The sequence below is a fragment of the Bipolaris victoriae genome, assembly GCF_000527765.1.
Source record: "Bipolaris victoriae FI3 unplaced genomic scaffold scaffold_17, whole genome shotgun sequence".
NCBI classification, from domain to species: domain Eukaryota; kingdom Fungi; phylum Ascomycota; class Dothideomycetes; order Pleosporales; family Pleosporaceae; genus Bipolaris; species Bipolaris victoriae.
In genome coordinates, this window is record NW_014575375.1 from 105,469 (window position 1) to 128,185 (window position 22,717).

The 22,717-nt window shown below is 50.6% G+C and overlaps 6 protein-coding genes across 6 annotated transcripts; 3 read left to right on the plus strand and 3 right to left on the minus strand.

Moving 5' to 3' along the window:
- Positions 1 to 953: 953 nt before the first annotated feature.
- COCVIDRAFT_66400 (hypothetical protein) lies at positions 954 to 5,159 on the minus strand (the record flags this gene model as incomplete). The annotated part of the gene is made up of 7 exons (XM_014704161.1): positions 954 to 1,318; positions 1,370 to 2,230; positions 2,855 to 3,048; positions 3,336 to 3,355; positions 3,804 to 3,994; positions 4,271 to 4,528; positions 4,595 to 5,159. Coding segments are annotated over 7 exons (2,454 nt in total), but the record flags the coding sequence as incomplete, so codon positions are not given.
- A 1,964-nt stretch (positions 5,160 to 7,123) lies between these two features.
- COCVIDRAFT_35166 (hypothetical protein) lies at positions 7,124 to 8,217 on the minus strand (the record flags this gene model as incomplete). Its single annotated transcript, XM_014704162.1, has 2 exons — positions 7,124 to 7,895; positions 7,952 to 8,217. The coding sequence occupies 2 exons, from the start codon at positions 8,215 to 8,217 to the stop codon at positions 7,124 to 7,126; spliced, it is 1,038 nt and encodes a 345-aa protein (XP_014559648.1).
- Positions 8,218 to 9,209: 992 nt separating this feature from the next.
- On the plus strand, positions 9,210 to 11,172 carry COCVIDRAFT_91256 (hypothetical protein; the record flags this gene model as incomplete). Its single annotated transcript, XM_014704163.1, has 4 exons — positions 9,210 to 9,870; positions 9,923 to 10,236; positions 10,298 to 10,431; positions 10,485 to 11,172. 4 exons carry the CDS (start codon positions 9,210 to 9,212, stop codon positions 11,170 to 11,172), a joined length of 1,797 nt encoding a protein of 598 aa, XP_014559649.1.
- Positions 11,173 to 11,409: 237 nt separating this feature from the next.
- Positions 11,410 to 11,859, minus strand: COCVIDRAFT_91464 (hypothetical protein; the record flags this gene model as incomplete). The annotated part of the gene is made up of 2 exons (XM_014704164.1): positions 11,410 to 11,774; positions 11,835 to 11,859. 2 exons carry the CDS (start codon positions 11,857 to 11,859, stop codon positions 11,410 to 11,412), a joined length of 390 nt encoding a protein of 129 aa, XP_014559650.1.
- Positions 11,860 to 12,294: 435 nt separating this feature from the next.
- On the plus strand, positions 12,295 to 14,361 carry COCVIDRAFT_24080 (hypothetical protein; the record flags this gene model as incomplete). The annotated part of the gene is made up of 1 exon (XM_014704121.1): positions 12,295 to 14,361. The coding sequence occupies one exon, from the start codon at positions 12,295 to 12,297 to the stop codon at positions 14,359 to 14,361; it is 2,067 nt and encodes a 688-aa protein (XP_014559607.1).
- Positions 14,362 to 17,000: 2,639 nt separating this feature from the next.
- COCVIDRAFT_91212 (hypothetical protein) lies at positions 17,001 to 22,618 on the plus strand (the record flags this gene model as incomplete). The annotated part of the gene is made up of 5 exons (XM_014704165.1): positions 17,001 to 17,187; positions 17,237 to 17,486; positions 17,532 to 19,353; positions 19,462 to 20,047; positions 21,171 to 22,618. 5 exons carry the CDS (start codon positions 17,001 to 17,003, stop codon positions 22,616 to 22,618), a joined length of 4,293 nt encoding a protein of 1,430 aa, XP_014559651.1.
- Between the last annotated feature and the right edge of the window lie 99 nt (positions 22,619 to 22,717).

Genomic DNA, 22,717 nt, shown 5'->3' on the forward strand with positions numbered 1-22,717 from the left:
GTACGATATCTTTACGGGAAAGAAATGACAAGAGCCGCTTTAATCCATATGTGTCTGAAAGATTTATCACACCGCTACGACAACGCGTGAAATGATAGATGGAGAGCTGGCAGTCTGTGGAAGCCCGACAAGCATCGATGATGTCGACGTCGCGCCCTAGTGTGGGAGGCAACGGGTGCGGTCCGTGCTCGGCACAGGCGAGGTGGAGGTGAATGCAAGGATCCCGCCCGCATTATCTCCGCCCAGCGACTGCCACATGTCAGCCTGTACGCTCACAACATCCAATCAACGTGACTGCTGCCTTGGGATCAGAGACATATCTGGGGAGGTGCGGCAACTAACTTGGGCAAGCCGGTATCCGGTGTCGACCTTGATTGGTCGCCTGACGCTGCTGCCTGTTCTCGTACAGTAAGCCAAACAACCAAGACTTTGTTTTTTTCTTGCTACTTTTTTTGCAACTAAAGCTATGATATCAGGCTTATCGAGTCCAGACGAAGTCACATAGAAAGACATGCAATGAAAAGCTACCTGGGTTTTACAGGGAAAGAAACACTTCTTATTATTAAATATCCTACTGCTTCCATAACACTGTCACACGCCTGCAGAAACAAGTAAGGAGAAGGCAAAGCGTGTGCTAAGGAGCGACGATAAAAGGGCCCATCTTACAAAGTAGGGATTTTGATGTAAGTTCAATCTGATGAAATTGAGAATTAAAGAGGCTCGACTGCCTCAAACTGAGAAGGAAAAACGACATGTAGCACTCATAGCGGTATACCTAGGGGACTGAGGAGACCGCCGGTAGCGGCTGGGCAGAAGCTAACAGTGTTAACGACCGTGCTGCGTACAGTCACAGTGGACGTGGCGATAGCGGTCGCCAGCGTTGGGCTAATCGCAGTAGCAGTAGCGAAGAGGGGTGTAGAGGTACTACGATTAGGTCAGCAAAGCCATCTAGAAGAAGGGGCGGGGAATTCTGACGTCAAAACGGTCGAGCCCACTGTGGAAGTTTGCGTGGCAGTAACATGGGGCTGGGTGAAAGTGAAGTCAGGACCCAAGAATAATACACGCTTATCAAGCTGTTTCTTTGGCGCGGGCTTTACAACACGCTTGCGTCGCAGCTTGAGTCTTGTGCACCCGGAGATCTTGCTGCTACCGTTAACCTCAGGGTTCAGACGGATAGGTCCTGCAGAGTCCTTCGTGTAGCAAGGGCTCTGGACGCCAGGAGGTCGCATGACAAAGGATATAGCAACGCAGCCTGGCGTCTGATCACATTTCTCAAGGCAGCTTTCGTAGCTGTCTACAAAGAAAAGTCCACCGGGGACTGTGATGAATGTTAGCATAACACATCAATATTGCATATCATGTCACTCACTATCGTTGCCGTAGCGGTCCTGAGCACACTCTACAGCGTATTTAGCTCCGCAAGTGGTGGTATATGTGCTGCCGTTATCTGCAGGGCACGTAACGGAGGTGGGCTTGGGGAACGAAGTAGGAGTGCAGGCGCACTGGTAACCGGCATTAGAGATTGTCGTGGTCACAGTCACAGTTGTTCCGGATGGAGCGGACGTGGCAGACGTAGCGGATGTGGAAGTAGGTAAGACTCTGATCAGCTTGGCACCAATGATTGTGCTGTCAATTTTGAAGCCACTGCCAGCGCCAGTCTTCAAGTAGCAAGGACCGCCTTTGACGTAGGCAACTGCAGTACAGCTAGGGGTGGATGAACAATCAGCCAAGCAGCTCTCGTACGACTTGGGGAATGTAGGGGACAATGGAGACGATATGTCGTTGTTGAAATAATCAATGCCGCAGGTGATTAGGTATTGTCGTCCGCCAACAATCACGGTTGATAGATTGGAAGCGGGACAAGATACCGCGCTGGATGTCGGACCGACTCCTGAAGTAGTTGTGGTACGGATGGTGCTTAGAGTCGCCACAGTAGAGCCTGGGGCTGTTGGGTTGGTGCTCAACGTTCCACCAACAGAGCCAGGAGCCGTCGGGTTAGTGTTTGTTGTTCCTCCATCAGAACCTGGGGCCGTTGTAGTACGAACAATGCTTCCGGTAGACTGAGCTGGTGGGACAATTGGGGGTAGCAATGCAGATGGAACTGGCACACTTGCAAGCCTAGCTCCCCAAACAGTCGGGTTAACATAAGGCTGTCCAATTCCGTATTTTAGATAACATGGGCCGTTAGGCAGATAGGAAACCGCCTGGCACAAAGAATTGGCAGCACAAGCTTGGATACATTGCTCGTAGTTTGTAGGGTTGTTGGGTGCCATGCCAAGATCGTAGTCATAATAGTCAATGGAACATTCAAGGACAAAGTTACCTCTGGAAGTGCTGTACGTCGACCCACTGTTGGCGGGACAAGAGAGGATTGAGGGAGGTGCTGAAGGCATGGATGAGGAAAGAGCAACCGAGCTTGGAATTGAAACGCCCGTAGGTAGGGATGACATGGGACCCGATATCGACGGTACACCCGTGGTAAGAGAAGATACTGGCAAAGACATTATCGAGGTTGGAATCGGGATAGGAGACGTGGGAACTGGAAGGGAGCCAATTGAGCTCGGGATGGTTGGAAGAACCGTTGGCAATGAACCGATTGAGCTTGGGATCGATGCAAGCGATGTAGGGACAGGAACAATCGAAGTCGGCAAGGGAACAACGGAGCTTGGGATCGGTACTGGGAGGGAGCCAAGTGATGTCGGAACTGGTAGAGGACCAATTGAGCTCGGGGTTGAGAGGATAGACGTCGGGATTGGCAGGGAACCGATTGAACTTGGAAGTGGGATTATCGAGCTTGGGATTGATACAATGGAGGTTGGCAGCGGTAGAGAGCTGATCGAACCGGGCAGCGAACCGATCGAACCCGGGATCGAGAGAATAGAAGTCGGGATTGGAAGGGGACCAATCGAGCTTGGAATGGATACGATAGAGGTTGGAACTGGTAAGGGCCCAATTGAGCTAGGGACCGATATAATGGATGTAGGTAGTGCACCTGATAGTGATGATAGAGCTGTACCAAGGGGAATGGAAGACAGTGGTAAGGATACACTCAAAGATGGGATGATAGAAGGGTTGATGGAAGGGATGATAGAAGGGCTCAGGACTGGGACCGATGCGATAGTGGATGTAAGAGCTGACGGTACCAGAGAAGAGATTATAGGAGGGCTAAGAGAGGGTATCAAAGAAGTGCCACTTGGGAGAGGAATGGGAAGTATGGAAGAAGTGAGGACCGGGACGGAGACTGGGGGTATAAATGTAGGAAGAGACTGAATGATGGATGTAATACCAGTTGGGACTATAGATGGGATAATGGATGAGATCTCTGGCACAGGGACTGATATAATTGACGAGACCCCTGGTAGAGCAGCGGAGAGGATAGATGAGACTGCTGGCACAGGAGCTGAGAGGATAGATGAGATCTCTGGCACAGGAGCTGAGAGGATAGATGAGACTGCTGGTAGAGGAGCGGAGAGAAGAGACGAGATCTCTGGCAAAGGAACTGGTAGAATTGACGAGACCCCTGGTACGATGGACGAGACCTCCAGGAGAGGTGCTGAGAGGAGAGAAGTAACGCCTGGAAGGGGAGCCGATAGAATGGATGTAATATCTGGCAGAGGTGCTGAGAGTATCGAAGAAACGCCTGGCAGAGGTGCTGGTAGAATGGATGTAACACCTGGCAAAGGCGCCGAGAGAATAGATGAGACCTCTGGTAGAGGAGCTGGCACTATAGAAGAAACCCCCGGAAAAGGTGCCGAGAGGAGAGAAGTAACACCTGGAAGGGGAGCCGATAGAATGGATGTCACGCCTGGAAGCGGGGCTGAGAGAATAGGTGAGACCCCAGGTAGAGAAGCCAGAGGATCTCCAGGGATGATAGAGGAGACTCCGGGAAGTGGAGCTGAGAGAATGGATGTGATACCAGGCAACGGAGCTGATAAAAGAGATGAGACCCCGGGAAGCGGAGCTGGTAGAATCGATGTAACTTCGGGTAGCGGAACTGATAGAATTGAGGAAACCCCTGGCAGTAGAGCTGGTAGAATTGATGTAACTTCGGGTAGCGGAGCTGGCAGAATCGAAGTGACTCCTGGCAGGGGAGCAGACAAAACAGACGTGACTCCAGGTAGGGGTGCTGATAAAAGAGACGAGACCTCGGGCAAAGGAACTGGTAGAATTGAAGTGACTTCTGGCAGTGGTGCAGATAGAATTGATGTAACTCCTGGCAGAGGAGCCGAGACAATGGAAGTGACGGCTGGAAGGGAATCTGAAAGAATACCTGTATTCAATGGCAAAGAGGATACCAGTGGCAAAGAGGATACCAGTGGCAAAGAGGATACCAGTGGCAAGGAGGATACCAGTGGCAAGGAGGATATTAAAGGTAGCGATGATACCAAAGGCAGCGATGATACCAAAGGCAGCGATGATACCAAAGGTAGCGATGATACCAACGGTAGGGGTGATACCAACGGTAGGGATGATACCAACGGGAGAGACGACACGAGCGGTAGAGATGACACTACCGGAAGGGACGATACTAATGGCACGCTCGATACCAAAGGTACAGCCGAGGTTAAAACCCCCAAAATACCTCCTCCTCCACTCGTTGGACAAGCGCTGACGGTACTTGTGGACAGTGCAACACTGCTAACGACCTGTGTCTGTGTAGTTGTTCCGGTAGGAGTAAAGACGGTTGTCGTAGCTATAACTGCACCGCCAGGTGCAAGGACCGTTTGCGTTGTCGTTGTAGTGACAGAAGCCGTTGTGGTGGCGACAGTAGCGGGCGCGGGCGATGTACCGAATGTGGCTGTAAACGCGCGAGGAAGGGGAGGTGGCAGTAAACCGCCAATAACATTGTTGATGGTCAAAGCACCAGTGTTCGGGAAGTTGCTTAGAGCGGCACTACTACAGATGATACTGGTGTAGGTTGCAGGGATGCCGGAGGTAGCGTATGAACAAGTCCGAGTGAATTGTGCTAAGGTGTTCGAGATGACAGGCGTGAAGGTAGGCTTTGTTCCAGCGAAACATGTTGATGCGCCAGACATGTAAGTCATTTGAATGCCGAAATATTCGCCTGCTGTATGTTTTAAATGGTCATAGCTGAAGGTTGGAACTGCCGTCCCTATAAAAGATGGCAATCCAGCGGCCACGAGCGAGCAGCCCGACATGGCTGTGATAGTGCGAGGCTAGCGAGTGTATCAATGGTAAAGAAGGTAAGGGATGAGCGACTGGATAGACTTTGAGGGCGAAGGTGCACCTCCTTATAAGTCTCTTGAGCTGATAAAAAGAAGGCAAAATCACCTTCCCGCCAGCGCTCGGCAGTATGAAACGATGACGGGTACATAATCCGGAGTTGGGCAGTGTCGGGACCCCTACATGATGTTAGGGGTAATTTTGTCTTGTATGGATCGAAAACCTGTCCTCATTGATTATCCAGCAACTATTTAGCGAAGGGCCGCATATCGTTGACGTGTTTTCGATCAATGAATCGATTTCAAAGAGTGTCCGATGAGATGCTGTTAGATAATACTAGATGCAGGGCCCAGGATACCATACTGATTCCAAGCATGCATACATCAATTCCGAGGCTTCCTATATGGCACTATCAGGATGCTATGCAGAATTGAAGGGCAAAGTCGAGTTGAATGGGGACATCAGCTCACGCCTTCAATATTTCGCGAGTACGGAGATGACATGCTTCAAAAGTTCACCCACGTTGCATGTCCTGTGATCTCCCATTCACGAGATTGCAAACGTGCTAGACCAAACCGAGATCGATAGCGTTACTACTAAGGAACACATTAGTAATGGTACCTTTGTATTTGCATGCTTTCACATGCATGGGTGTCTGAGTGAGAGCCACTGACCTACCCAAGGAAAGCCTGCGCATATCGCCATATTAAAATGAGTTGGTAGTACTGAGTCTTAGATCTGCAATCGCCCAAGTACCCACTGAACCAGGTCTTTAATCACGGTCACAGCGGGTAGGTACCTATGAACGAACTCGTCCACATCTTTACATATTATCATGAATGCATCAGTTTCATGCATGAGACAACTGGTGGCGAACGGTATGTAGCGCTCGAAATATCATGAAGCAAGAGTGCTGGGAAGATTGAAAGGATCCGTGTTGCGCATTGGAAGATGATCTGCAGACTATCCTAGTGTCAGTAGAAACTTTTCGTTCATTGTCAGAGCCAGCAATCGGAATGCAACGTTTCTGTTGAAACCGTAAAGGTCTCTACTTTACTTTTTGCATACTATGATGACATAAGACATCCGAAATATTTCTTCACATTCCCTTGTATCCCTTACTCTTTTCGCTATTAAGCGCCAATGTCACGCCCTTGGGCAATAGGCACTTTCACAAGATTTGTCAGCTCACATCGGGTGACATCCCTTGCTCTGCGGTTATGAGCCAATTCAAAGGCGCGCATTACAAAGACATTTTGCATAGATTTTCAGGAGCACAACTGCCCTGACTATCTTGGCCAATACCTTGATGTGACGGCGCCGTGAGCTGTAATACTCAGCACAGCTTGTGTAACTTCGACTCCAGATAAGGAAATCGAGTCCTGATGGATTTCGAGGGTCTCCAGTATATGCAGGGACTTTGAGCCCCGCTGAAGACAATGAAAAGCTGGATTCAATATACCATCGAAACAGCGCGTTGAAAGAAGTTTTGTGGTCCTAATCTGCAGAGGACCAGTGGAGTGAATATTGCAGCCGATTGAAACAACGGTAGGAGGGATTCGGTATGGTGCACATGGCCACTTGTGGCAAAAGAAGAATGGGATGACTAAAAAAAAGGTGAGTGGAAGGTGCGTGCAGGAGCGAGGACGAAAAGAGTGCCCGTTCTGAAAGCGGTCAATACGTATCCGTGATGTCATAGTATAGTATCGCGCGACATGTACTGCGCATCGAAGTACTTCATTCTATTCACATCATGTCTTCCAGCACATATACAATCAACATATAATCAATTTCATGAGCTACGAATAACCAAACATAGAGCAACGAGGTAACGTAAGGTATCTATAACGCAGCTAGCATATACTACTCGACACGCCTTTGCTCAGTCTCTTACCTCACATGTCTAACGGCGCTATTCTCAAAAGCATTCCTTCTCAAATTAGCTTGCGCTTTGTGATGCATCGTTACCCCCGCCCTCCTCCAGGTCGATAGCCTGATACCCATTACTCTCCCAAAATGGTTTCTCCTTTCTCTTACTGCCAGCCAATGAAGCTGTCAGCCCGCAAGGGTCGATAAAAGTCATCCACCAAGGCATATCATCCTTCCAACCCGGGCCTTGTAGCTCATTCCGACCATTCTGTGCCACGTATACATGGTAGTCTTCCGGTAGATAGTGGCGTGGATGCCGGTAGTTCCATAATATGGAGTTTACCAGCATGGGACTTGCTTCGAAAACCCAGAAAAACCATTCATACCTCAAGACGGGAGAGAGTGTCTGAGGATCCCAGTCTGGTGATGAATGTTCATGAATGGCGGTGGTTCCAAAATGTTCGATTATGCGGTAGACGGTGCGAAGGAGGATGAGCATCATGCTTAAGTACAGCGTTACGAGCGGGCCTCGTACCTTGCGGGTGGTAATTCCTCCTCTTATGCATCGTGCATGGAAGATGCCAGCGATGATGCAGAATACGGTGATTACACCGACCTGCAAGACCAGTGATGCTTTCAAAAGCACATCTCCTCTCTTGATGTATGACCTGGGGACGTTTGGGTTGGCAAGCCAGGCAACACCGATAGCATTAAGAACTTCGACAATGCTCGACACGAAGCCAAAGGTGGTCAGAGTGCGGCCTGGATGGAGGGGCGAGTAGTAAGGGACGTAGTAAAGGATGCGACCAAGTACGTGGTAGTTGGCTAGCTCGAGGATGGGGCTGTCTCACAGTGTCAGTCTTGGAGGATCCAGGTTGAATATCCAGTTCTCACTTACGGAGCGCAGTATATGAGTATGGTGCTCGCAATATACACATTGACGTCTTTGTAATGAATTGCGCCATAGGATCGAAGGGCGAATCCTGCTGTAAAAAGAAGGCCACAGACGGGATGAAGGCCTGTGACCTTCCATGCTTTGTATTTGATACATTGACATATGTGCGCGATTGTTGCGACCGCGAACCATGCTGTGAACATTGGCGGAGCCCAATTCACTGGATCGTAGAGGTAAACGCTACCCGGGACTATCTCGCCGTTGCTCATTGTAAGAATGGATGAAAAACTCGAATGCTGATGGGGGGAAAGGCTGGCGATTAAGCAAAACTAATAGCTCTTATGTCCTGAGTAACATGTTCAAAATGTGGACAGCCGCCATGAGATAATCCTTCTGTTATGAATTTTCTCAAACAGGCTTATTGCCAGGCCAAGATTGACGGAAAAGGTGCTAAGTATTCTATGTGTACAACGCTCAGGCAGTTCCGACCAACCAGTTTGCAGCCTTATGGTAATTGCAGAGTTGTTCCTTGAACAGGCTAGGATGGTCATGCGTGGCTGTGTGGTAACTTCGACATGATTATAATCGCGGGTAACCAGGCATGACGTCCTTTCAGTAGACTAAAGACTACGAAGCGAGCTGTATGCGAGTCGCTTATTATTTCTCGACTTGGAGGTCCGTAGTGGCGTCTCCCGCCAGTGCTTAGAGAGGGCGCTTGAGATTACTCCACATTTGTTCCTATTGATGGAGATTGACAAGAGACACGAGCGTTGAGTGGCTACATAGACATCAGCAACTGCACCATGGACTTGGCGATCCACAGATTCACAGCCTCTTACCTATGATTTCCGTTGTAGAACGCAAGCAGCAAGTGTTTAGGGTTCCAATAGCCTCACAGCGAGTGAGTAGAGCCGCCCCCACCGGCATTACCGATGGAAGCAAAGCTGAAGGCCCCTTGTCACGTAAGCAGGCAGATTGCGGCTAGTCCCAATACGGCAGTAACGATGGCCAAGTATTGGGGGCCAGTTATCAGGGCTCATCCTCGGCGGGGCATTGCATCTCTCAGCCACAACAACGAGATCCAACTCTCTGTGGTAATAAGAGAGCAAACATGCTCGCTGCTGCGTGTAGTTTAACCCTGTCACAACGGCCGCAACTGCACATGCGGGTACCTCGAGGTCCAGACTAAGCCGGACACGTACTTGGAGACACCAGGGTTCCGCCTGCATCAGTAGCAAACAAAACACTTCTTCGAGTCGATATGGCCTTGCCCGAAAAGGGAGAACCGAAAGCAACCCGACAATGCTGGGAATGCTCGAAACGCCGCCTTGTATGTGACTGCACACTACCCCACTGTAGAAAGTGCCAAAAAGCCGGACGGCAATGCTCTGGCTACGACGATACAAAACCACTCCAATGGGTCCAGACGGGCATGGTGACTTCAAGACGGAGAAAGAAGAAAGATAACAGCCCGCCAAAAGTATACGTTGCGACTCCAACGTCGAGCCAGGACCGGCAGATCTCGTGTCAGGATGGTGGAATATTTGAGCACGAGTTCTACGGACGCATGTACGAGAACGACTACATTTGTGAGCCGGTTGATTACGAGGACGCTTTGGCTTCGTTCTATGAGAAGCAGGAGGGTGTACCCAAAGTTAGCGCGCCGGAACTGCACGTTTCCGCAATCAAAATGACGGCTTGCGCTAATGAGGCTGCTCGGATATTCAAGACTTGGGGAAGGGCCAAGATTGAAGATGTGGTCGAAAAGGGATTGCATGACGAAGCCGCAAAGATACTACGATCGAAGCGAGACCCTCTTCGACGCTTGAAACGCTTAGTGGTCGTTCTGCATAAGTACGAGGTGCCAAACTACGCATATCTGACCAACGAGACGTCGGATGTTATTCAGGCTGTTCAGTATTGTAAGCGTATATCCAAAAGCCAATTGCCATTGTACACGGCTCACACCTCCAGACAATGCCAGAATTCGAGCGCAGTACAAGGCCTACGGGGAGCTGGTACCAAATCCCGCCATCGTTGTCTTCCCCCCTCAGGTGCTGCATCTCCTCACGCCAGCGATTCATCACACGCTAGTATGCATATCCCTCAATCACTTTGTCCATACGCAGCCATCTGGCGCCGATCGCGCAATCACAAGCATGAACCGATCAAAGATATATCATCACCGAGGCGCTGCCTTGCGATCACTGAGCGAGTACATTGCACAGGACAAGACTAGGTGTTCGGACCTGACCATCACCAGCATCCTGATGTTCATGTGTCTGGAGGTATGTTGGTTAACATGGTTTGCGTAAATGGTGGGGGACATGGGCTAACGCTTGGATATAGCTCCAAAACCCTAGCTTCACGGACTGGCGTTCACATGTCAACGGCATGAAGCGGCTGATTGACCTGCGGGGCGGACCTAAGCAGCTCATGAAAGATGCCCCTCATCTAGTGCCATCACTAGTGATATACCTACTGTAGGTACCTTTGGCTCCGTGCACAAGCTCTACTGGCTAACGCAAGCGTCTAGCATCATTTCGCTCGCCAACACATGCAGCCCATCGTGGGACCAAGTCGACATTACAGGCGCAAACGGGACGATCATCGAGGACTTGAGTAGCGTCTACGATCTCATCTTCCCATATACACTATGTCCCCGGGAGCTCTACATAGAGATACTCCAGATTGGCCAGTTGCGTAGCAAGGCATCTGCGGCCATGTTGTTATACGATGCTGATCCAGCGCATTCTCTGGAGGCGCACGACCTGATTGCTCGTATTGATGCATTCTCTCCCGAGGACTGGGCGCAAGCCGGACCCCTCTACTCGGAATGGCTGCTGATGGGACAGATTTACCAAGCTGCTGTATCACTCTACTGCAGCATGTCTCTGCAATCGCTAACTGTGCTGCCGCCGAGCGTGTCGCTGCAGAAAGCGCAAGAAGAGAAGGGAAATGTGCTTCTGAGCAGTGTTCGCATTGCGCTCCAGGATCCCAGGATGGCCAGACACATGGTTTGGCCTTTGGCGGTGGCAGGGGTCGAGGGCATCCATCGCAGCCAGGCGACAAAAGACTGGATTGAGGCGAGTCTGGGAGATCTTAGCAGGCTGCTAGGGACGAGCTGTCCGTTAAAGGCGTCCGCAGTGTTGAAGAGGTACTGGAAGAGCGGGGTAGCGGGATGGGATAGCTGCTTCGACCGGGCATACGCATTTATCATCTAGAGGCCCAACCGTCACGTCCATGTTCCACGAAATTTGTGTGTATATGTATGTGGAGGGGTGTATTGGCCGCAATGTAAAGAATTACTATACAAAGAGGAGCTGCAATGGCAAACTCTCTTCATAACGCCGAACCATGCTGTTTTGCTCTCGTTCCTTCGTGAGTGGTGTCGAGCGTCGACCGAGGCATGCGATCAGTTTTTTTTTTCATCCGAGTGTACCACCTTGCACAAGTCCCAACTACCGCTCCAGCCCTTTGTTATCTGGATCCTCATCGCCCTTTGTCTCCTTGACGTCCTTGTAGGGCCGCCCGGCATAGAGCATGTATCCCTTCTCTTCGATGGTGCCCGCCTTCTCGTCGGCCTCGGCACGGCCCTGGCCAAAGGCGCCCGTCTCCAATTGGCCTTGGACAGCGATAGGCCTGTTGCCGCGAAACCGCTTGCGCATATCGATCATGCCCTTTTTGCACTCTGCATAGCCCTTTTGGAGCTGCTGGCACTGGGTGGGGAGGGTGTATTTGAGGGGCGGGCGCAGACAGTCGCCGGGCGAGTGCCGCTCAACCATTATGCAGTCGCTGTTCTGGAGGCAAAAAGCCAGGGCGGCGCCTGCGATTGGATACGTTAGCCGCCCGAAGTTTCACCATGGCGAGGAGAAGGAGGCCATACGGATGTCTTTACATGACTGCGGCATCGTGGTTATCAGCAGATGCGGCGGCGACAGCGAACGACGTGGAGTGATGGCAGTGGAGCACACGGCAGCGGTGGCATCCAGGCCATGTGTGTTCGACGCGGCGCGAGGCAGCCGGGCCCGGTACCGACGGCCGTTAGCCAGGCTTGGGCAAGATGGGCTGTCACATGCCAAACATGGCCGCAGAGCAATACCATGGCGGTGCAGTAGTGTCGGTCAACGTCATTTTTTTCCCCATCGCACACGGCTGGACTCCCATGGCTGGGCCACCGTCTTTCCCAGACAGGCTCAAGCTTCGACGTTTCTCAGGCCCCGGCGCGCGCAGAGAGGGGCTATGCGTTGGCGTTGCAGTCGACTGAGCATTTGCCCGTTGCCATAACAGTCTCATCTTTCGCGTCCCGCCCGCCCCCCAAGCATCTCGCTGCCACCGCCATCGCCATGGCGCTGCATATTCCCTTTCTCTCGCGCCTGCACATCCGCGAGTACATTGCCTTGCTCCTGTCCATCTCCCTCATCATCCTCGAGTCCTTCATTGCCGTCATCACCCTCGCCCTGCCGACGCCCATTATCAACTTTTGCTACCGCCTTACTCGCCGCCTCTTCAACTACTGCTCCTCGCCCTCGTCCAAGCGCTCGCGTGACAAGAAAAAAGCCGTCTGGAGCTCCATTGCCAATGCCTCCGACTTTTCCGAGCTTTGCCAGCTCTACGGATACGAATGCGAAGAGCACATTGTCCAGACGGGCGACGGCTATCTGCTAGGCCTGCACCGCCTGGGTTGGAAAAGGGGCGAGGAAAATGTGCGAGTCAACCCCCGCGACCGCGCAAAGGGCCAGAAGAAGAAGGTTGTCTACCTGCACCATGGCCTCATGATGAATAGCGAGGTGTGGGTGTGCCTAACGGCCAAGGAACGATGCCTGCCCTTTGAGCTGGTAGAGCGTGGTTACGACGTCTGGCTCGGCAACAATCGCGGCAACAAGTACTCCAAGAAGAGTGTGCATACGCCCCCGACATCGAGCAGCTTCTGGAATTTCAGCATGGACCAATTCGCCTTTCACGATATTCCCGACTCGATTTCATACATTCTCGAGACGACCCACCAGCCGTCTTTGTCGTACATTGGCTTCTCCCAGGGAACCGCTCAGGCTTTTGCGACGCTATCCATACACCCGACGCTCAACGAAAAGGTCGATGTCTTCATTGCGCTGGCGCCAGCCATGTCGCCCAAGGGCGTTGCATCTGGAATCGTCGACGCCTTTGTAAAAGCCTCCCCGAACATTCTCTACCTTGCGTTTGGCCGCAAATCCATTCTTCCCTCGACCACCATGTGGCAGTCTATTCTATATCCGCCCATCTTTGTCCGTGTGATTGACAAGTCCCTGAGGTTTCTCTTCGGATGGACCGCTAATAACATTTTGCCTGAGCAAAAGCTCGCAGCGTATCCTCATCTCTACTCCTACAGTTCTACCAAGAGTGTTGTCCACTGGTTCCAAATCATCCGCAATGGCACGTTCCAGATGTACGACGATGATGATTCGAACCCAATCATCTCTAACCGGTCCAAGTACTACAAGGTTGCCAAGTTTCCCACTAAGAATATCAAAACGCCCATTGTGCTGGTCTACGGTGGGTCGGATAGTCTAGTTGATATCAACATCATGTTGAAGGAGCTCCCTTCTCACACAATCGCCAAGGAGATCCCCCACTACGAGCATCTGGACTTTTTGTGGGCAGAATCTGTCAACACTCTGGTCTTCCCACATGTTTTTGAGTACCTGGAAAAATTCGCAGTCACGGAAAGCGAGACTCCCAATGGCATTAAAGAGAAGAGGCGGTCACCAGTCACATACAGAAGTCTCCTACCAGGAATCGATACTCTGCCCGAGCAAGAAGGATACGACGATGTAGGAGACGAAAGGAAGGTAGCTTCACCCACCCTCCGACCCAGGCGAGGCTCTCCCCCAACCCGACGAGCAATCTCCTACCATGGCCCATCCTCAGCTGACAGTCCCTCGGTGATTACCAGCCCCGTTATAGCGTCGAGAATGTCCTATCCAGCTGCCTACAAGCTGAACACGGAGGAACTCTTCCCGTCAATCCGCAGCAGAATCATGTCGCCACCTCCGACAAACCGAGTCTCACTCACTTTTGATTCCCCCGAAAATTCGCAGACTACCGCCCAAACCTCAACATCCCGACCCGAAGGCTGGTGGTCCTCCGACGAAGTCGCCGGCACCGACCCCTCTCAATCTACCACCCCTGCAAGTCCCACTCCGGCCAGGCGACTCAGCATCGGCAGCCAGCAAAGCACGAAAAGCATGGCGGGCAAGTTCGGCGCCAAAGGCATCACTGTTGGTGCCAGCAAGGCCGTCAGCGCTGTATCACCGGGTGAGGGTATCGGCGAGGGTCACAACGCTGCCGCCGCCACCACCACCGACAACAACAAGAAGCAGCGACGCAACACACTCAAGAAGAAACAACCACCCCCCTCTCAGCCTTCTAGCTGACGTTCGCGGAAACGGCCTGCTCAAAAGAGAAGGCTGTTTTTGAAAAAATTGATACGGAAATGTCGCATGAAGTAAAGAGTTGAGAGAGGGGAGGGAGGAGGGGGAAACGATTGAGGGAACAAACCACATAACCGCATTTTTATCTTTTTTTTTGGTTCTCTCTCGTTTCCTCCCCTTCTTCCTTTCTTTTGGATATTTTACGGTTTTCACTCACACTTTTTTCTTTATTATAGACTGAAAGGGGATGTTTTTTTTTGCCCCCACAACCTCCCAGCGTTTTTTTTATATATTTACATGTCTCTCTTTTTTGATGAGTCAGGAAGAAGAAAATCTTTATCATTTGCCAATATTGCCTGCTATAGCTTCGTCTTCGTTTGCATCTCTATGACTACGCTCAGATTGTTACATGCGAACGTTGAATCCGGGCTAGACTGCTGAACTACTTCCTGTTCGTTAGCGTCGTTGTAGTCGGGTATACAACATCCCAGTCGTTATATCTTCGGATTGTGCATTAGCCGGGTGATTGTGATATGAATGTGCTGATAACGACTCGAGTCCGATCCCTTTTTTTTGGTCAAACCTGGAAGTACACACTCCCGCGTCTTTCGAATACAATTTACCTGACTAGCTTTCAACAACGTGCCTGACTAGTTCGATAGTCTTTGCTTCGGCGTAATTCGCATCCTATTTCGATACTTGGGTAAGGCCGGTAGGATGCAACTTCTTTTTTTTTCTTCTTTTTCACTTGCTCTTGCTGGCATGGTTTGCACTGAGGTTTGATGGTTGCGAGGGGGTGGGTTAGTTTGGTTGGTGGTGAGAGAGTCGGTGGAGAAAGAGGGGGGGTGGCTATTGGCACTGGGAACTGAGGGAGTGACAGGTTGGGGGTTCCGAGGTTTTGCCTGGGTTGGTGGGGGCTTGGCGGGGTGGGAAGGGGGAGATTGCGAGGTGGTATTGTTTGTCTTGGTGGTTGTAGTGGGAGTAGTAGTGTTGTTGGACGTCACGTTCTATTCAAGACTTCTTTGGGCTGATATAGGGATGTGGTAAGATCGACATTTGTGTAGATACCATAGCCACGATGTGTTCTCTTTGTTTATTTTGGGTTGCACGTCAATCATGTGATATCGCGTCTTCATCGCCTGTTCACGCTTGGACGTCTGGTCCAACTACACACTACTACACAGCTATTCTAGGCTCGTTTCGCAACCCCCCCATCTCTCACTCTCCCCTCCCCTTCATGCATTTGGTTGCCTTGCAAAGAAGGCCTGATCCCAAGACTGCGCGAGTAGTGAAATTCTACACAAACCCGTATAGCCACAAGGTGGTATCGCAGGGGTACCATCGATATTCAGCCTCGCGCCTCACGACTCACTCTACACACATGATCAGAAGTGGGGGGGACAGCACTGTTGATACCGTTGCAGGCAAGGATCACCATCTCCCATACTTGATAGTTCAAAAGCCAAGAAGAAGGGGACGGGTAGGGGGGGTTTACTCAAACCGTCTCAGCCCCGTTGCTAAACTCGGTTTAGCGCGTGAACCTGAGGCACAAGAACCACAGACGCTTTTGGTGCCTCAAACACTTGTCGTGTCTCATCCTGTTTCCCCCACCCCCTTTGCCGTTGCGCCGAACCTGCATCTTTTGTACTACACACACACGCGCTCGTTTTTAAGGTTTTCCCTTTTCCCGCGCGCAAGTGGCAGCGGGACGATAGGCGCAATTGACAGGTGTAGCGCTGCTGCGCTGCAAGGAGCCGAGAACCTTAAGAGGACCGTTTTGCGACGCACGATGCAGTTGGGGTAATCTATCTCGCACCTCGCACGTTCGCGGGCTACGCGCTGTTCGCATTGAAGGGGAATTTGAGAACCGGCCTTGCGCACCCTGTTGTCGTTGCTAACGCACAAGAGTAAGAAAGAGCATGTGGAGTGTTGCATCTGTGTGTGTGCATTGCACAAACAGCTCGTGACGACGGAAAAATCGGATAGGCAAACGATACTTGATACGTCCTTTTAAGGGAAAACTAGGCTGCAAGGAGTCCTTTGCGACAATGTATTGCCTAGATCCCACTCCACGGTTCTTGGTAGGGGTTGTGCAGCCGTTGTTCCTGGCTAGTAAGAAACGCCTTGGCTATTGCAGACTCCTGCGGGGACCCTGTCCCAATGGAGGAATTGGGGGGAGGGGGCCTAGGCTGGGTGATGTGATATTATGGGAATCCTATAGTTATGAACTTGATGCCCTGACCCTGGTGCAGTTTCCTGACTAGCTGGTTTACTTTCACTTTCTTTCGAGTCGTGGGTTGCACATTGAGTCTCTTCTTTCGTTCAGTCGTTCGTTCGTTCGTTGCATTTATTATCGTGGTCTCTCGCTGGCGAGCAAAAAGTCGGTTTGATATTGTGTTTTTTTGTTGTAAGATTTCTCAGACGCTCTTTTGCACAATAGCTTTTGTGTTGGTCTCAGTCACTCCTTTTTTTCTATCTTCGTGTATCGGCCTTGTTGCGCCTTTTGTTTTTGTTTGTTTGTTACACCACCACTGTCTCTCTTTTCAGTTACGTCGAGGTCGAGGTTTGTGCAAGAGTCTTCGCTTCAGGGAATCCTTCTAACTCTCCTTTGGATTTTTTGAGTGTTTATTGCGCGCGCCAATATGCATTTTCTACACGCGCTTGTCGTCGTTGTTGCGACGTTGGGAAACAATGTCGATGCGATTGCAGAGCGTGGCTTGGAAGCCAAACCGCAACGCATCTTGAGGGCTGCCACAAAACGGTCCGACCTGTATCGAAGAAGCGTTCGCATTACCAAAAGGTTTGAGACGGAGATGGCTTATGTAGAGAGTAGGTTGCTTACTCAGGTTTATGCATACCCGGGCTGACGATTGATTAGGTGAAAATGCCTGGAGCGATGCATCGACTTTTGCTTCCCAGGTCAAGGTCAGCTCGCAGAAGCCAGTGTTCACCCTCGAAGAGCATGAGCATCACTTGAAAGCTGTCGAGTGTGGCAACGATGCTATGAAGTTGCATTTCGTTGATGCCTCGTCTGCCCGAGATGCCCGAGCCGCCTATGGTGAGGACGGTGGCTTGATCATCACTTCACACAAGAGCTGCAACGACGAGGGTGAGCGCGAAGTTTACCGGTAAGTTGCATCTCTTCCCAAGATATCGTACTCTGACAACCTTAGTGTCACCGATGTATCCTTTTCCGAGGATGGAGAAGCACTCGACCTGTCCGTCAAGAAGACAACATGGCGACAGGCCTTTGACCGTATGAACGTGACATTCGGTCACACCACTGATGATCACATCGTTCGCCGCCATGCCGACTTTGCCATGATTCGGGGCAAGCGCCAGAACAGGGTTGCCATTCCCCAGAACGTATCCGAAGACGTCAACACTGCTCTCTTCGACTTGAGTTCTGAGATAGTCGACAAGACCTTTGCCTCTAAAGATTTCCTTGAGATCCTCGGGGCTGTAGTTCCCCTTCCTGAATTGCCCGTCGCCGTCCCTATTGAAATCGGCTGCAAGCGATGTGCTACCACTGGACAGTTGGCACTCAACCAGGGTGCTTTCAACATTGACCTATCCCAAATCGACCTGATCCCCGACATCTTCCAGGGCGGCGACGACGGAAAAGAGATTTCGAGCGTTATCTCGGGCGGATTTGTGGAGTTGGTAGCTACTGGCGTAGGTGCGCGATTGGATCTGTTTGCGCGACCATCTGCCAACGGCGAGTTCGAAATTGCTCTAATTCAACTCCCCATCGCTGGATTCGTTATTCCCGGAATTGGAAATGCAGGCGCTGTCTTCGAACCCAGAATCGCATTTGAATTCGAAGTCAGCGGTGGGCTTGAGGTTAACTATGGACTCGAACTCAATGTGCCTGACAACTCCAGGCTTCGAGTAGAGCTCACCAACCTCGGTGCTAGCAGTCTTGTTGGTTTTCAGGACACCACTCTTACTCCCCTGCCTGTCACTGTCAACATTACAGATGTTGATGTTACCCTTGGTCTTGCCTTCAAGCCCGCCATCCCAGTTGGTTTCGATTTCCTCGGCCAGTTGTCAGCGGAGGTCACTACTGTTTTGGACCTACCTCGCCTGGATGCAAAGCTCTCGACCAACATTGCCGAGAACTGTGCTAGCGGCAATAGCTCCACTGGTCCGTCTGCACCAGGTGCAAACAGCACGACGCAGTTGTCTCCTGATCTTATCCAGCTGGGTCCCATCGCCTTGGTTGAAGCCAATGTTTCCATTTCTTGCGATCTCAGCTTTGACGTCTCCATTCCGATCCTGCCACCACCGTTCAACCAGGTCGGCGTCGCACAAAACATTTTCAAGGCAGAATTCCCTCTCGTCTCGGAATGCAAGTCGCCAGAGACTGCTTTCGATGGTGCATCGGGTATTGTCGTTCCTGCGCCCCCAGTTGTTGCGCCCCCCGTTGTGAGCGAATCTGTCGCTCCGGAGCCTCAGGTTAATGCTACTCATGCGCCAGTCTACACAGTCCCAGTGGCGAATTACACGATCTCTTCCACAGTAGCCATGCCTGCTGCTACCACTCTAAGCAGTGTAGTCTACGCAGCTCCTGCGTATACAGCTTCTCCTGATGGTTCAGCCAGTACAAGCTGTTCAACTATCCCAAGCTACACAGCTACCCCAGACGTGAGTGCGACGACCAGCATGACTAATGCGAGTATATCCACAGCCCCGTATCTAAACATTTCCGCTAGTTACACTAGCGCCAGTTACCCAGTGCCCTCGGAACCGGCTTCGACTACCATAATAATGGCCACCAGCAGCACCGCACCCGCAAGCTCTTACGTCGATTCCAACTCAACGGCGATGATCAACTATCCCGTTCCCGTCATGTCGACGTCGCGCGAAAGCAGTTCGACTAGCGTAATCACCACCACGTCCTACATTACTTCCAAGATCTCAAGGACAAGCACGACGTCAGCTGCTGAGGCGCCGACACTAGATGCTGGATTCTCTTTCACTCTCTTTTCAACAGTCACTCCAGAGGCGGTTGCTCCGACTAGTATGGTGGAGACTTCAACTATGAAAGCTGAACCTCCTCTTGAGACTCCGTCTGCACCAGGGTCTACATCCACTCCAGAGTCCATGCCCGCCTCTTCTTCGCCTGCTCCTGCTACCACTTCATCTGAGGAGTCTGCACCTTCGACTTCCTCGTCTGCTCCCGCCATGACTTCATCGCCCCAAGAGTCCGCAGTACCTTTGCCTTCTTCCATTCCCACTGTTTCTTCCGCTATCTCCTCCGCTGTCTCTCCGTCGTCTTCTACTCTTACCGAGTCTTCTACTGTTTCTCCCTCGGAATCGACTCCCGCCGACTCCTCCACTGCTTCTCCGTCGTCTACTGCTCCCTCGGAATCTACTCCCGCTGCTTCCTCAGCATCCTCAGCATCCTCACCCATCACAACATCAACCCCAATCACCTCAAGCCAACCATCTGCATCCCAAACACCATCGCCAACCTCCCTAGCGCCACCACCACCACCTTTCATGAGCGGCCCGCTCCCATCGCTAGCAGCCACGCTCAGTGAAGCTCCTGGGTTTTTGGTCCCGACCAATGCAAGTGCCCTGCCTGTCGTGCAGACAAGCGTAGTACCATTTACCGGCGCCGCGTCGCGGGGTGTACAGATACCACATCTGGCGAGTATCCTGAGTGTGCTAGTTGGAGTCGTTGGTGTGTGGGTTGTCTAGGAGTGGGTTTGGTAGTCAAGAACTTAATAATTGTCACTCGCGATTTTTTTTTGCATTTGTTCATTTCGATTTGGGATACCCCCCTCTTTTTTCTACGGCTATTGATGATTGGGGCATTTTTTGTTTTTTTATTTTAGTGAGCAATGTTTTATGAGGGGTTACTTTGGCTCTAAGGAGCATGGTGAGGGGTTTGTGAGTGTGAGCACGGGTTGTACGTATAATAATAGTGACAATGAAAAATACGGTTGTCTTCTGTATTTTCAATATGGAAACATGGTGCGTGGAGATGATGTTTTAGCAATATTATATTGTTTTTTTCCGCAGCTAATATCTCTCACTACTTTTTAGCAATGACTTTTGTTCTCTTAACAAGCACCATGATGTTCAGCTTTCTTGAATATCTTCAGCCATAAAGTATCAGCCCCGCGCTAGCCCCTTTGTAAGTCTAGCGGCGGAACCTGTAGGCTATGCCTTCCCAAATGCTTCTGCCTGACAGCCTACTCACTCCTACACTCTCTTCGGAACTTAAAGTGAGTTGCCCAAATACCGAAGATGTTTTCGCATGAGGAATTGCTCTCCCATAGTTGCGTTAATTGTGCTACGAATCACTGGTTCATGGCTACTTTGGACCCTGGAGACGGTCTCTCTCAATCTTTGTGGAAGGACTGCCTATAGGAAAGGCTTCTATCTGCTTTTCCAAAGAATTTATTCATGGAAATACTAGGGCTCAGGTGGCTCCGTGGCCGCGATATTAGTATATGGCTAGGAAAAGATGGTACTGTTGAGTCCAGTTTCTCTGAACCGTTTGAACTGGTAATTCCCAGTCTTGGTATGCACTCAAAAGATATATTCGAGATGCAAGACTCACTAATGACTAGACGACTCCAATACTGCCTACTCGCTGGACAAGAAACGTCAGATGCAGTTGTTTTTCAAAGGTACATCGTCAAAAGATAGCTTCAACACCGTAAGGAAGTGGATAAGTGAATGTGAGTCAAAACACGAACCTTGTAACACTCGAGATCAGAAGGTGGAATCACTCGAGGGAATCCGATTTCTTCACATTTGCAATAATATGATCACATTAGAGGAGTCGTCGAAACCAGCTCGATATGCATGCTTGAGCCACTGCTGGGGCAGTGGAGAGAATCTCCTCAAAACAATACAAGAAAATAGGCGCATACATATGGACCTCGGAATCCTAATCGAGAATCTCCCAAAGACGTACCAGGATGCTGTGACTGTCTGTAAAGAGCTTGGAATTCATTATTTGTGGATCGACAGTCTATGCATCATCCAGGATAGCGAACAGGATTGGAAACAACAAGCTTCGCGTATGGCAGATGTATATCAGAATGGCTACGTGACCATTGCAGCCGCCGCCGCCCGAAACTCGGAAGAAGGGCTGTTCAATGACATCTCTAATCGGCGAATTGGCTATCCTCTACCCGAGTACCCCTGGGTCCATGTCCGAAGAAATGTTCGTCGCCCTGATCCAACGGAGGAATTTATGGATATGCGATCAGATGATGGATTCCCATTGTACAAGCGAGGTTGGGTGTTCCAGGAACTGACCTTATCTCCACGTGTCATACATTATGGCCGCGAGGAATTGATTTGGTACTGTCGAACGAGTTCAAGACACGAGGGTGATCCAGATGGTCGCTTTCTCTTGCCAAGTCTTGTGAGAGAAGACTTGACAAGTAACATGGAACTTCCAATACAAGATGCGTGGTGCAGAATTGTGAGATCCTTTTCGTGGCGAAACATTACGTTTGAGAAGGATAGGCTTCCTGCCATTGCAGCTTTTGCAAGTCGAATACAAGCACAAGACTGTAAAAAGAGATATATCCACGGAATTTGGGAGGATACCTTACACTATGATCTTCTATGGTCTGTGCATAGATATATTGCTGGGAACTATGGTCATAGACGTGGACCGAACAGCTCACCAACCTGGTCATGGACGTCAAGTCAGAGCCCTATTCTGTGGGAAAATTCGAACTGCACTGATCTTTGCCAGAAAATCCCCTATACGAAGATAGAAAAGATTATGTACAATACACGAGGACCACCCATCCTTGGAGATGCCACAGAAGCGGCCATCGTCATCCAAGCTCCTGTTTTCAGGCTTTGTGACATAGAGTTTGCTACATATCCGGGTTACATACCAGGAAACCAGCATCATCGCCTTGCGTGGTGTCATCCTAATTGGGACACACCTTCAAGTACTGATATCTACGAGAAACAGGATACAAAAGCACTTGCTATACCTTTCCTATTACTGAAAAGAGACGTATATCGGCGAGACATGGGTGGCTGGAAGAACGCACTATTGATTGTGGAAACCAGTGAAATTGGCAAGTACAAAAGGTTAGGGGTAGCTTCAATTGGGGTCGGCAACGATCTCTGTGGGGTGACTTCTTGGCCTGATTGGGATGTGGAACTCTCAGAGGATGAAAAGGTAGTGCATGCCGTAGCAAGAGCAGAAAGATACGACTACTTCATGCAGATCATGGAAGTGATGGAAAAACGTACCATCACTCTTGTATAGTTGGATGTCAATAAGTCAAACAATTAAGGTTGCGAATACACGACACTATTCTTACTGACTACTAGAGGCTCAATCTCATCAAAGGCTTGTTTCTCCCCA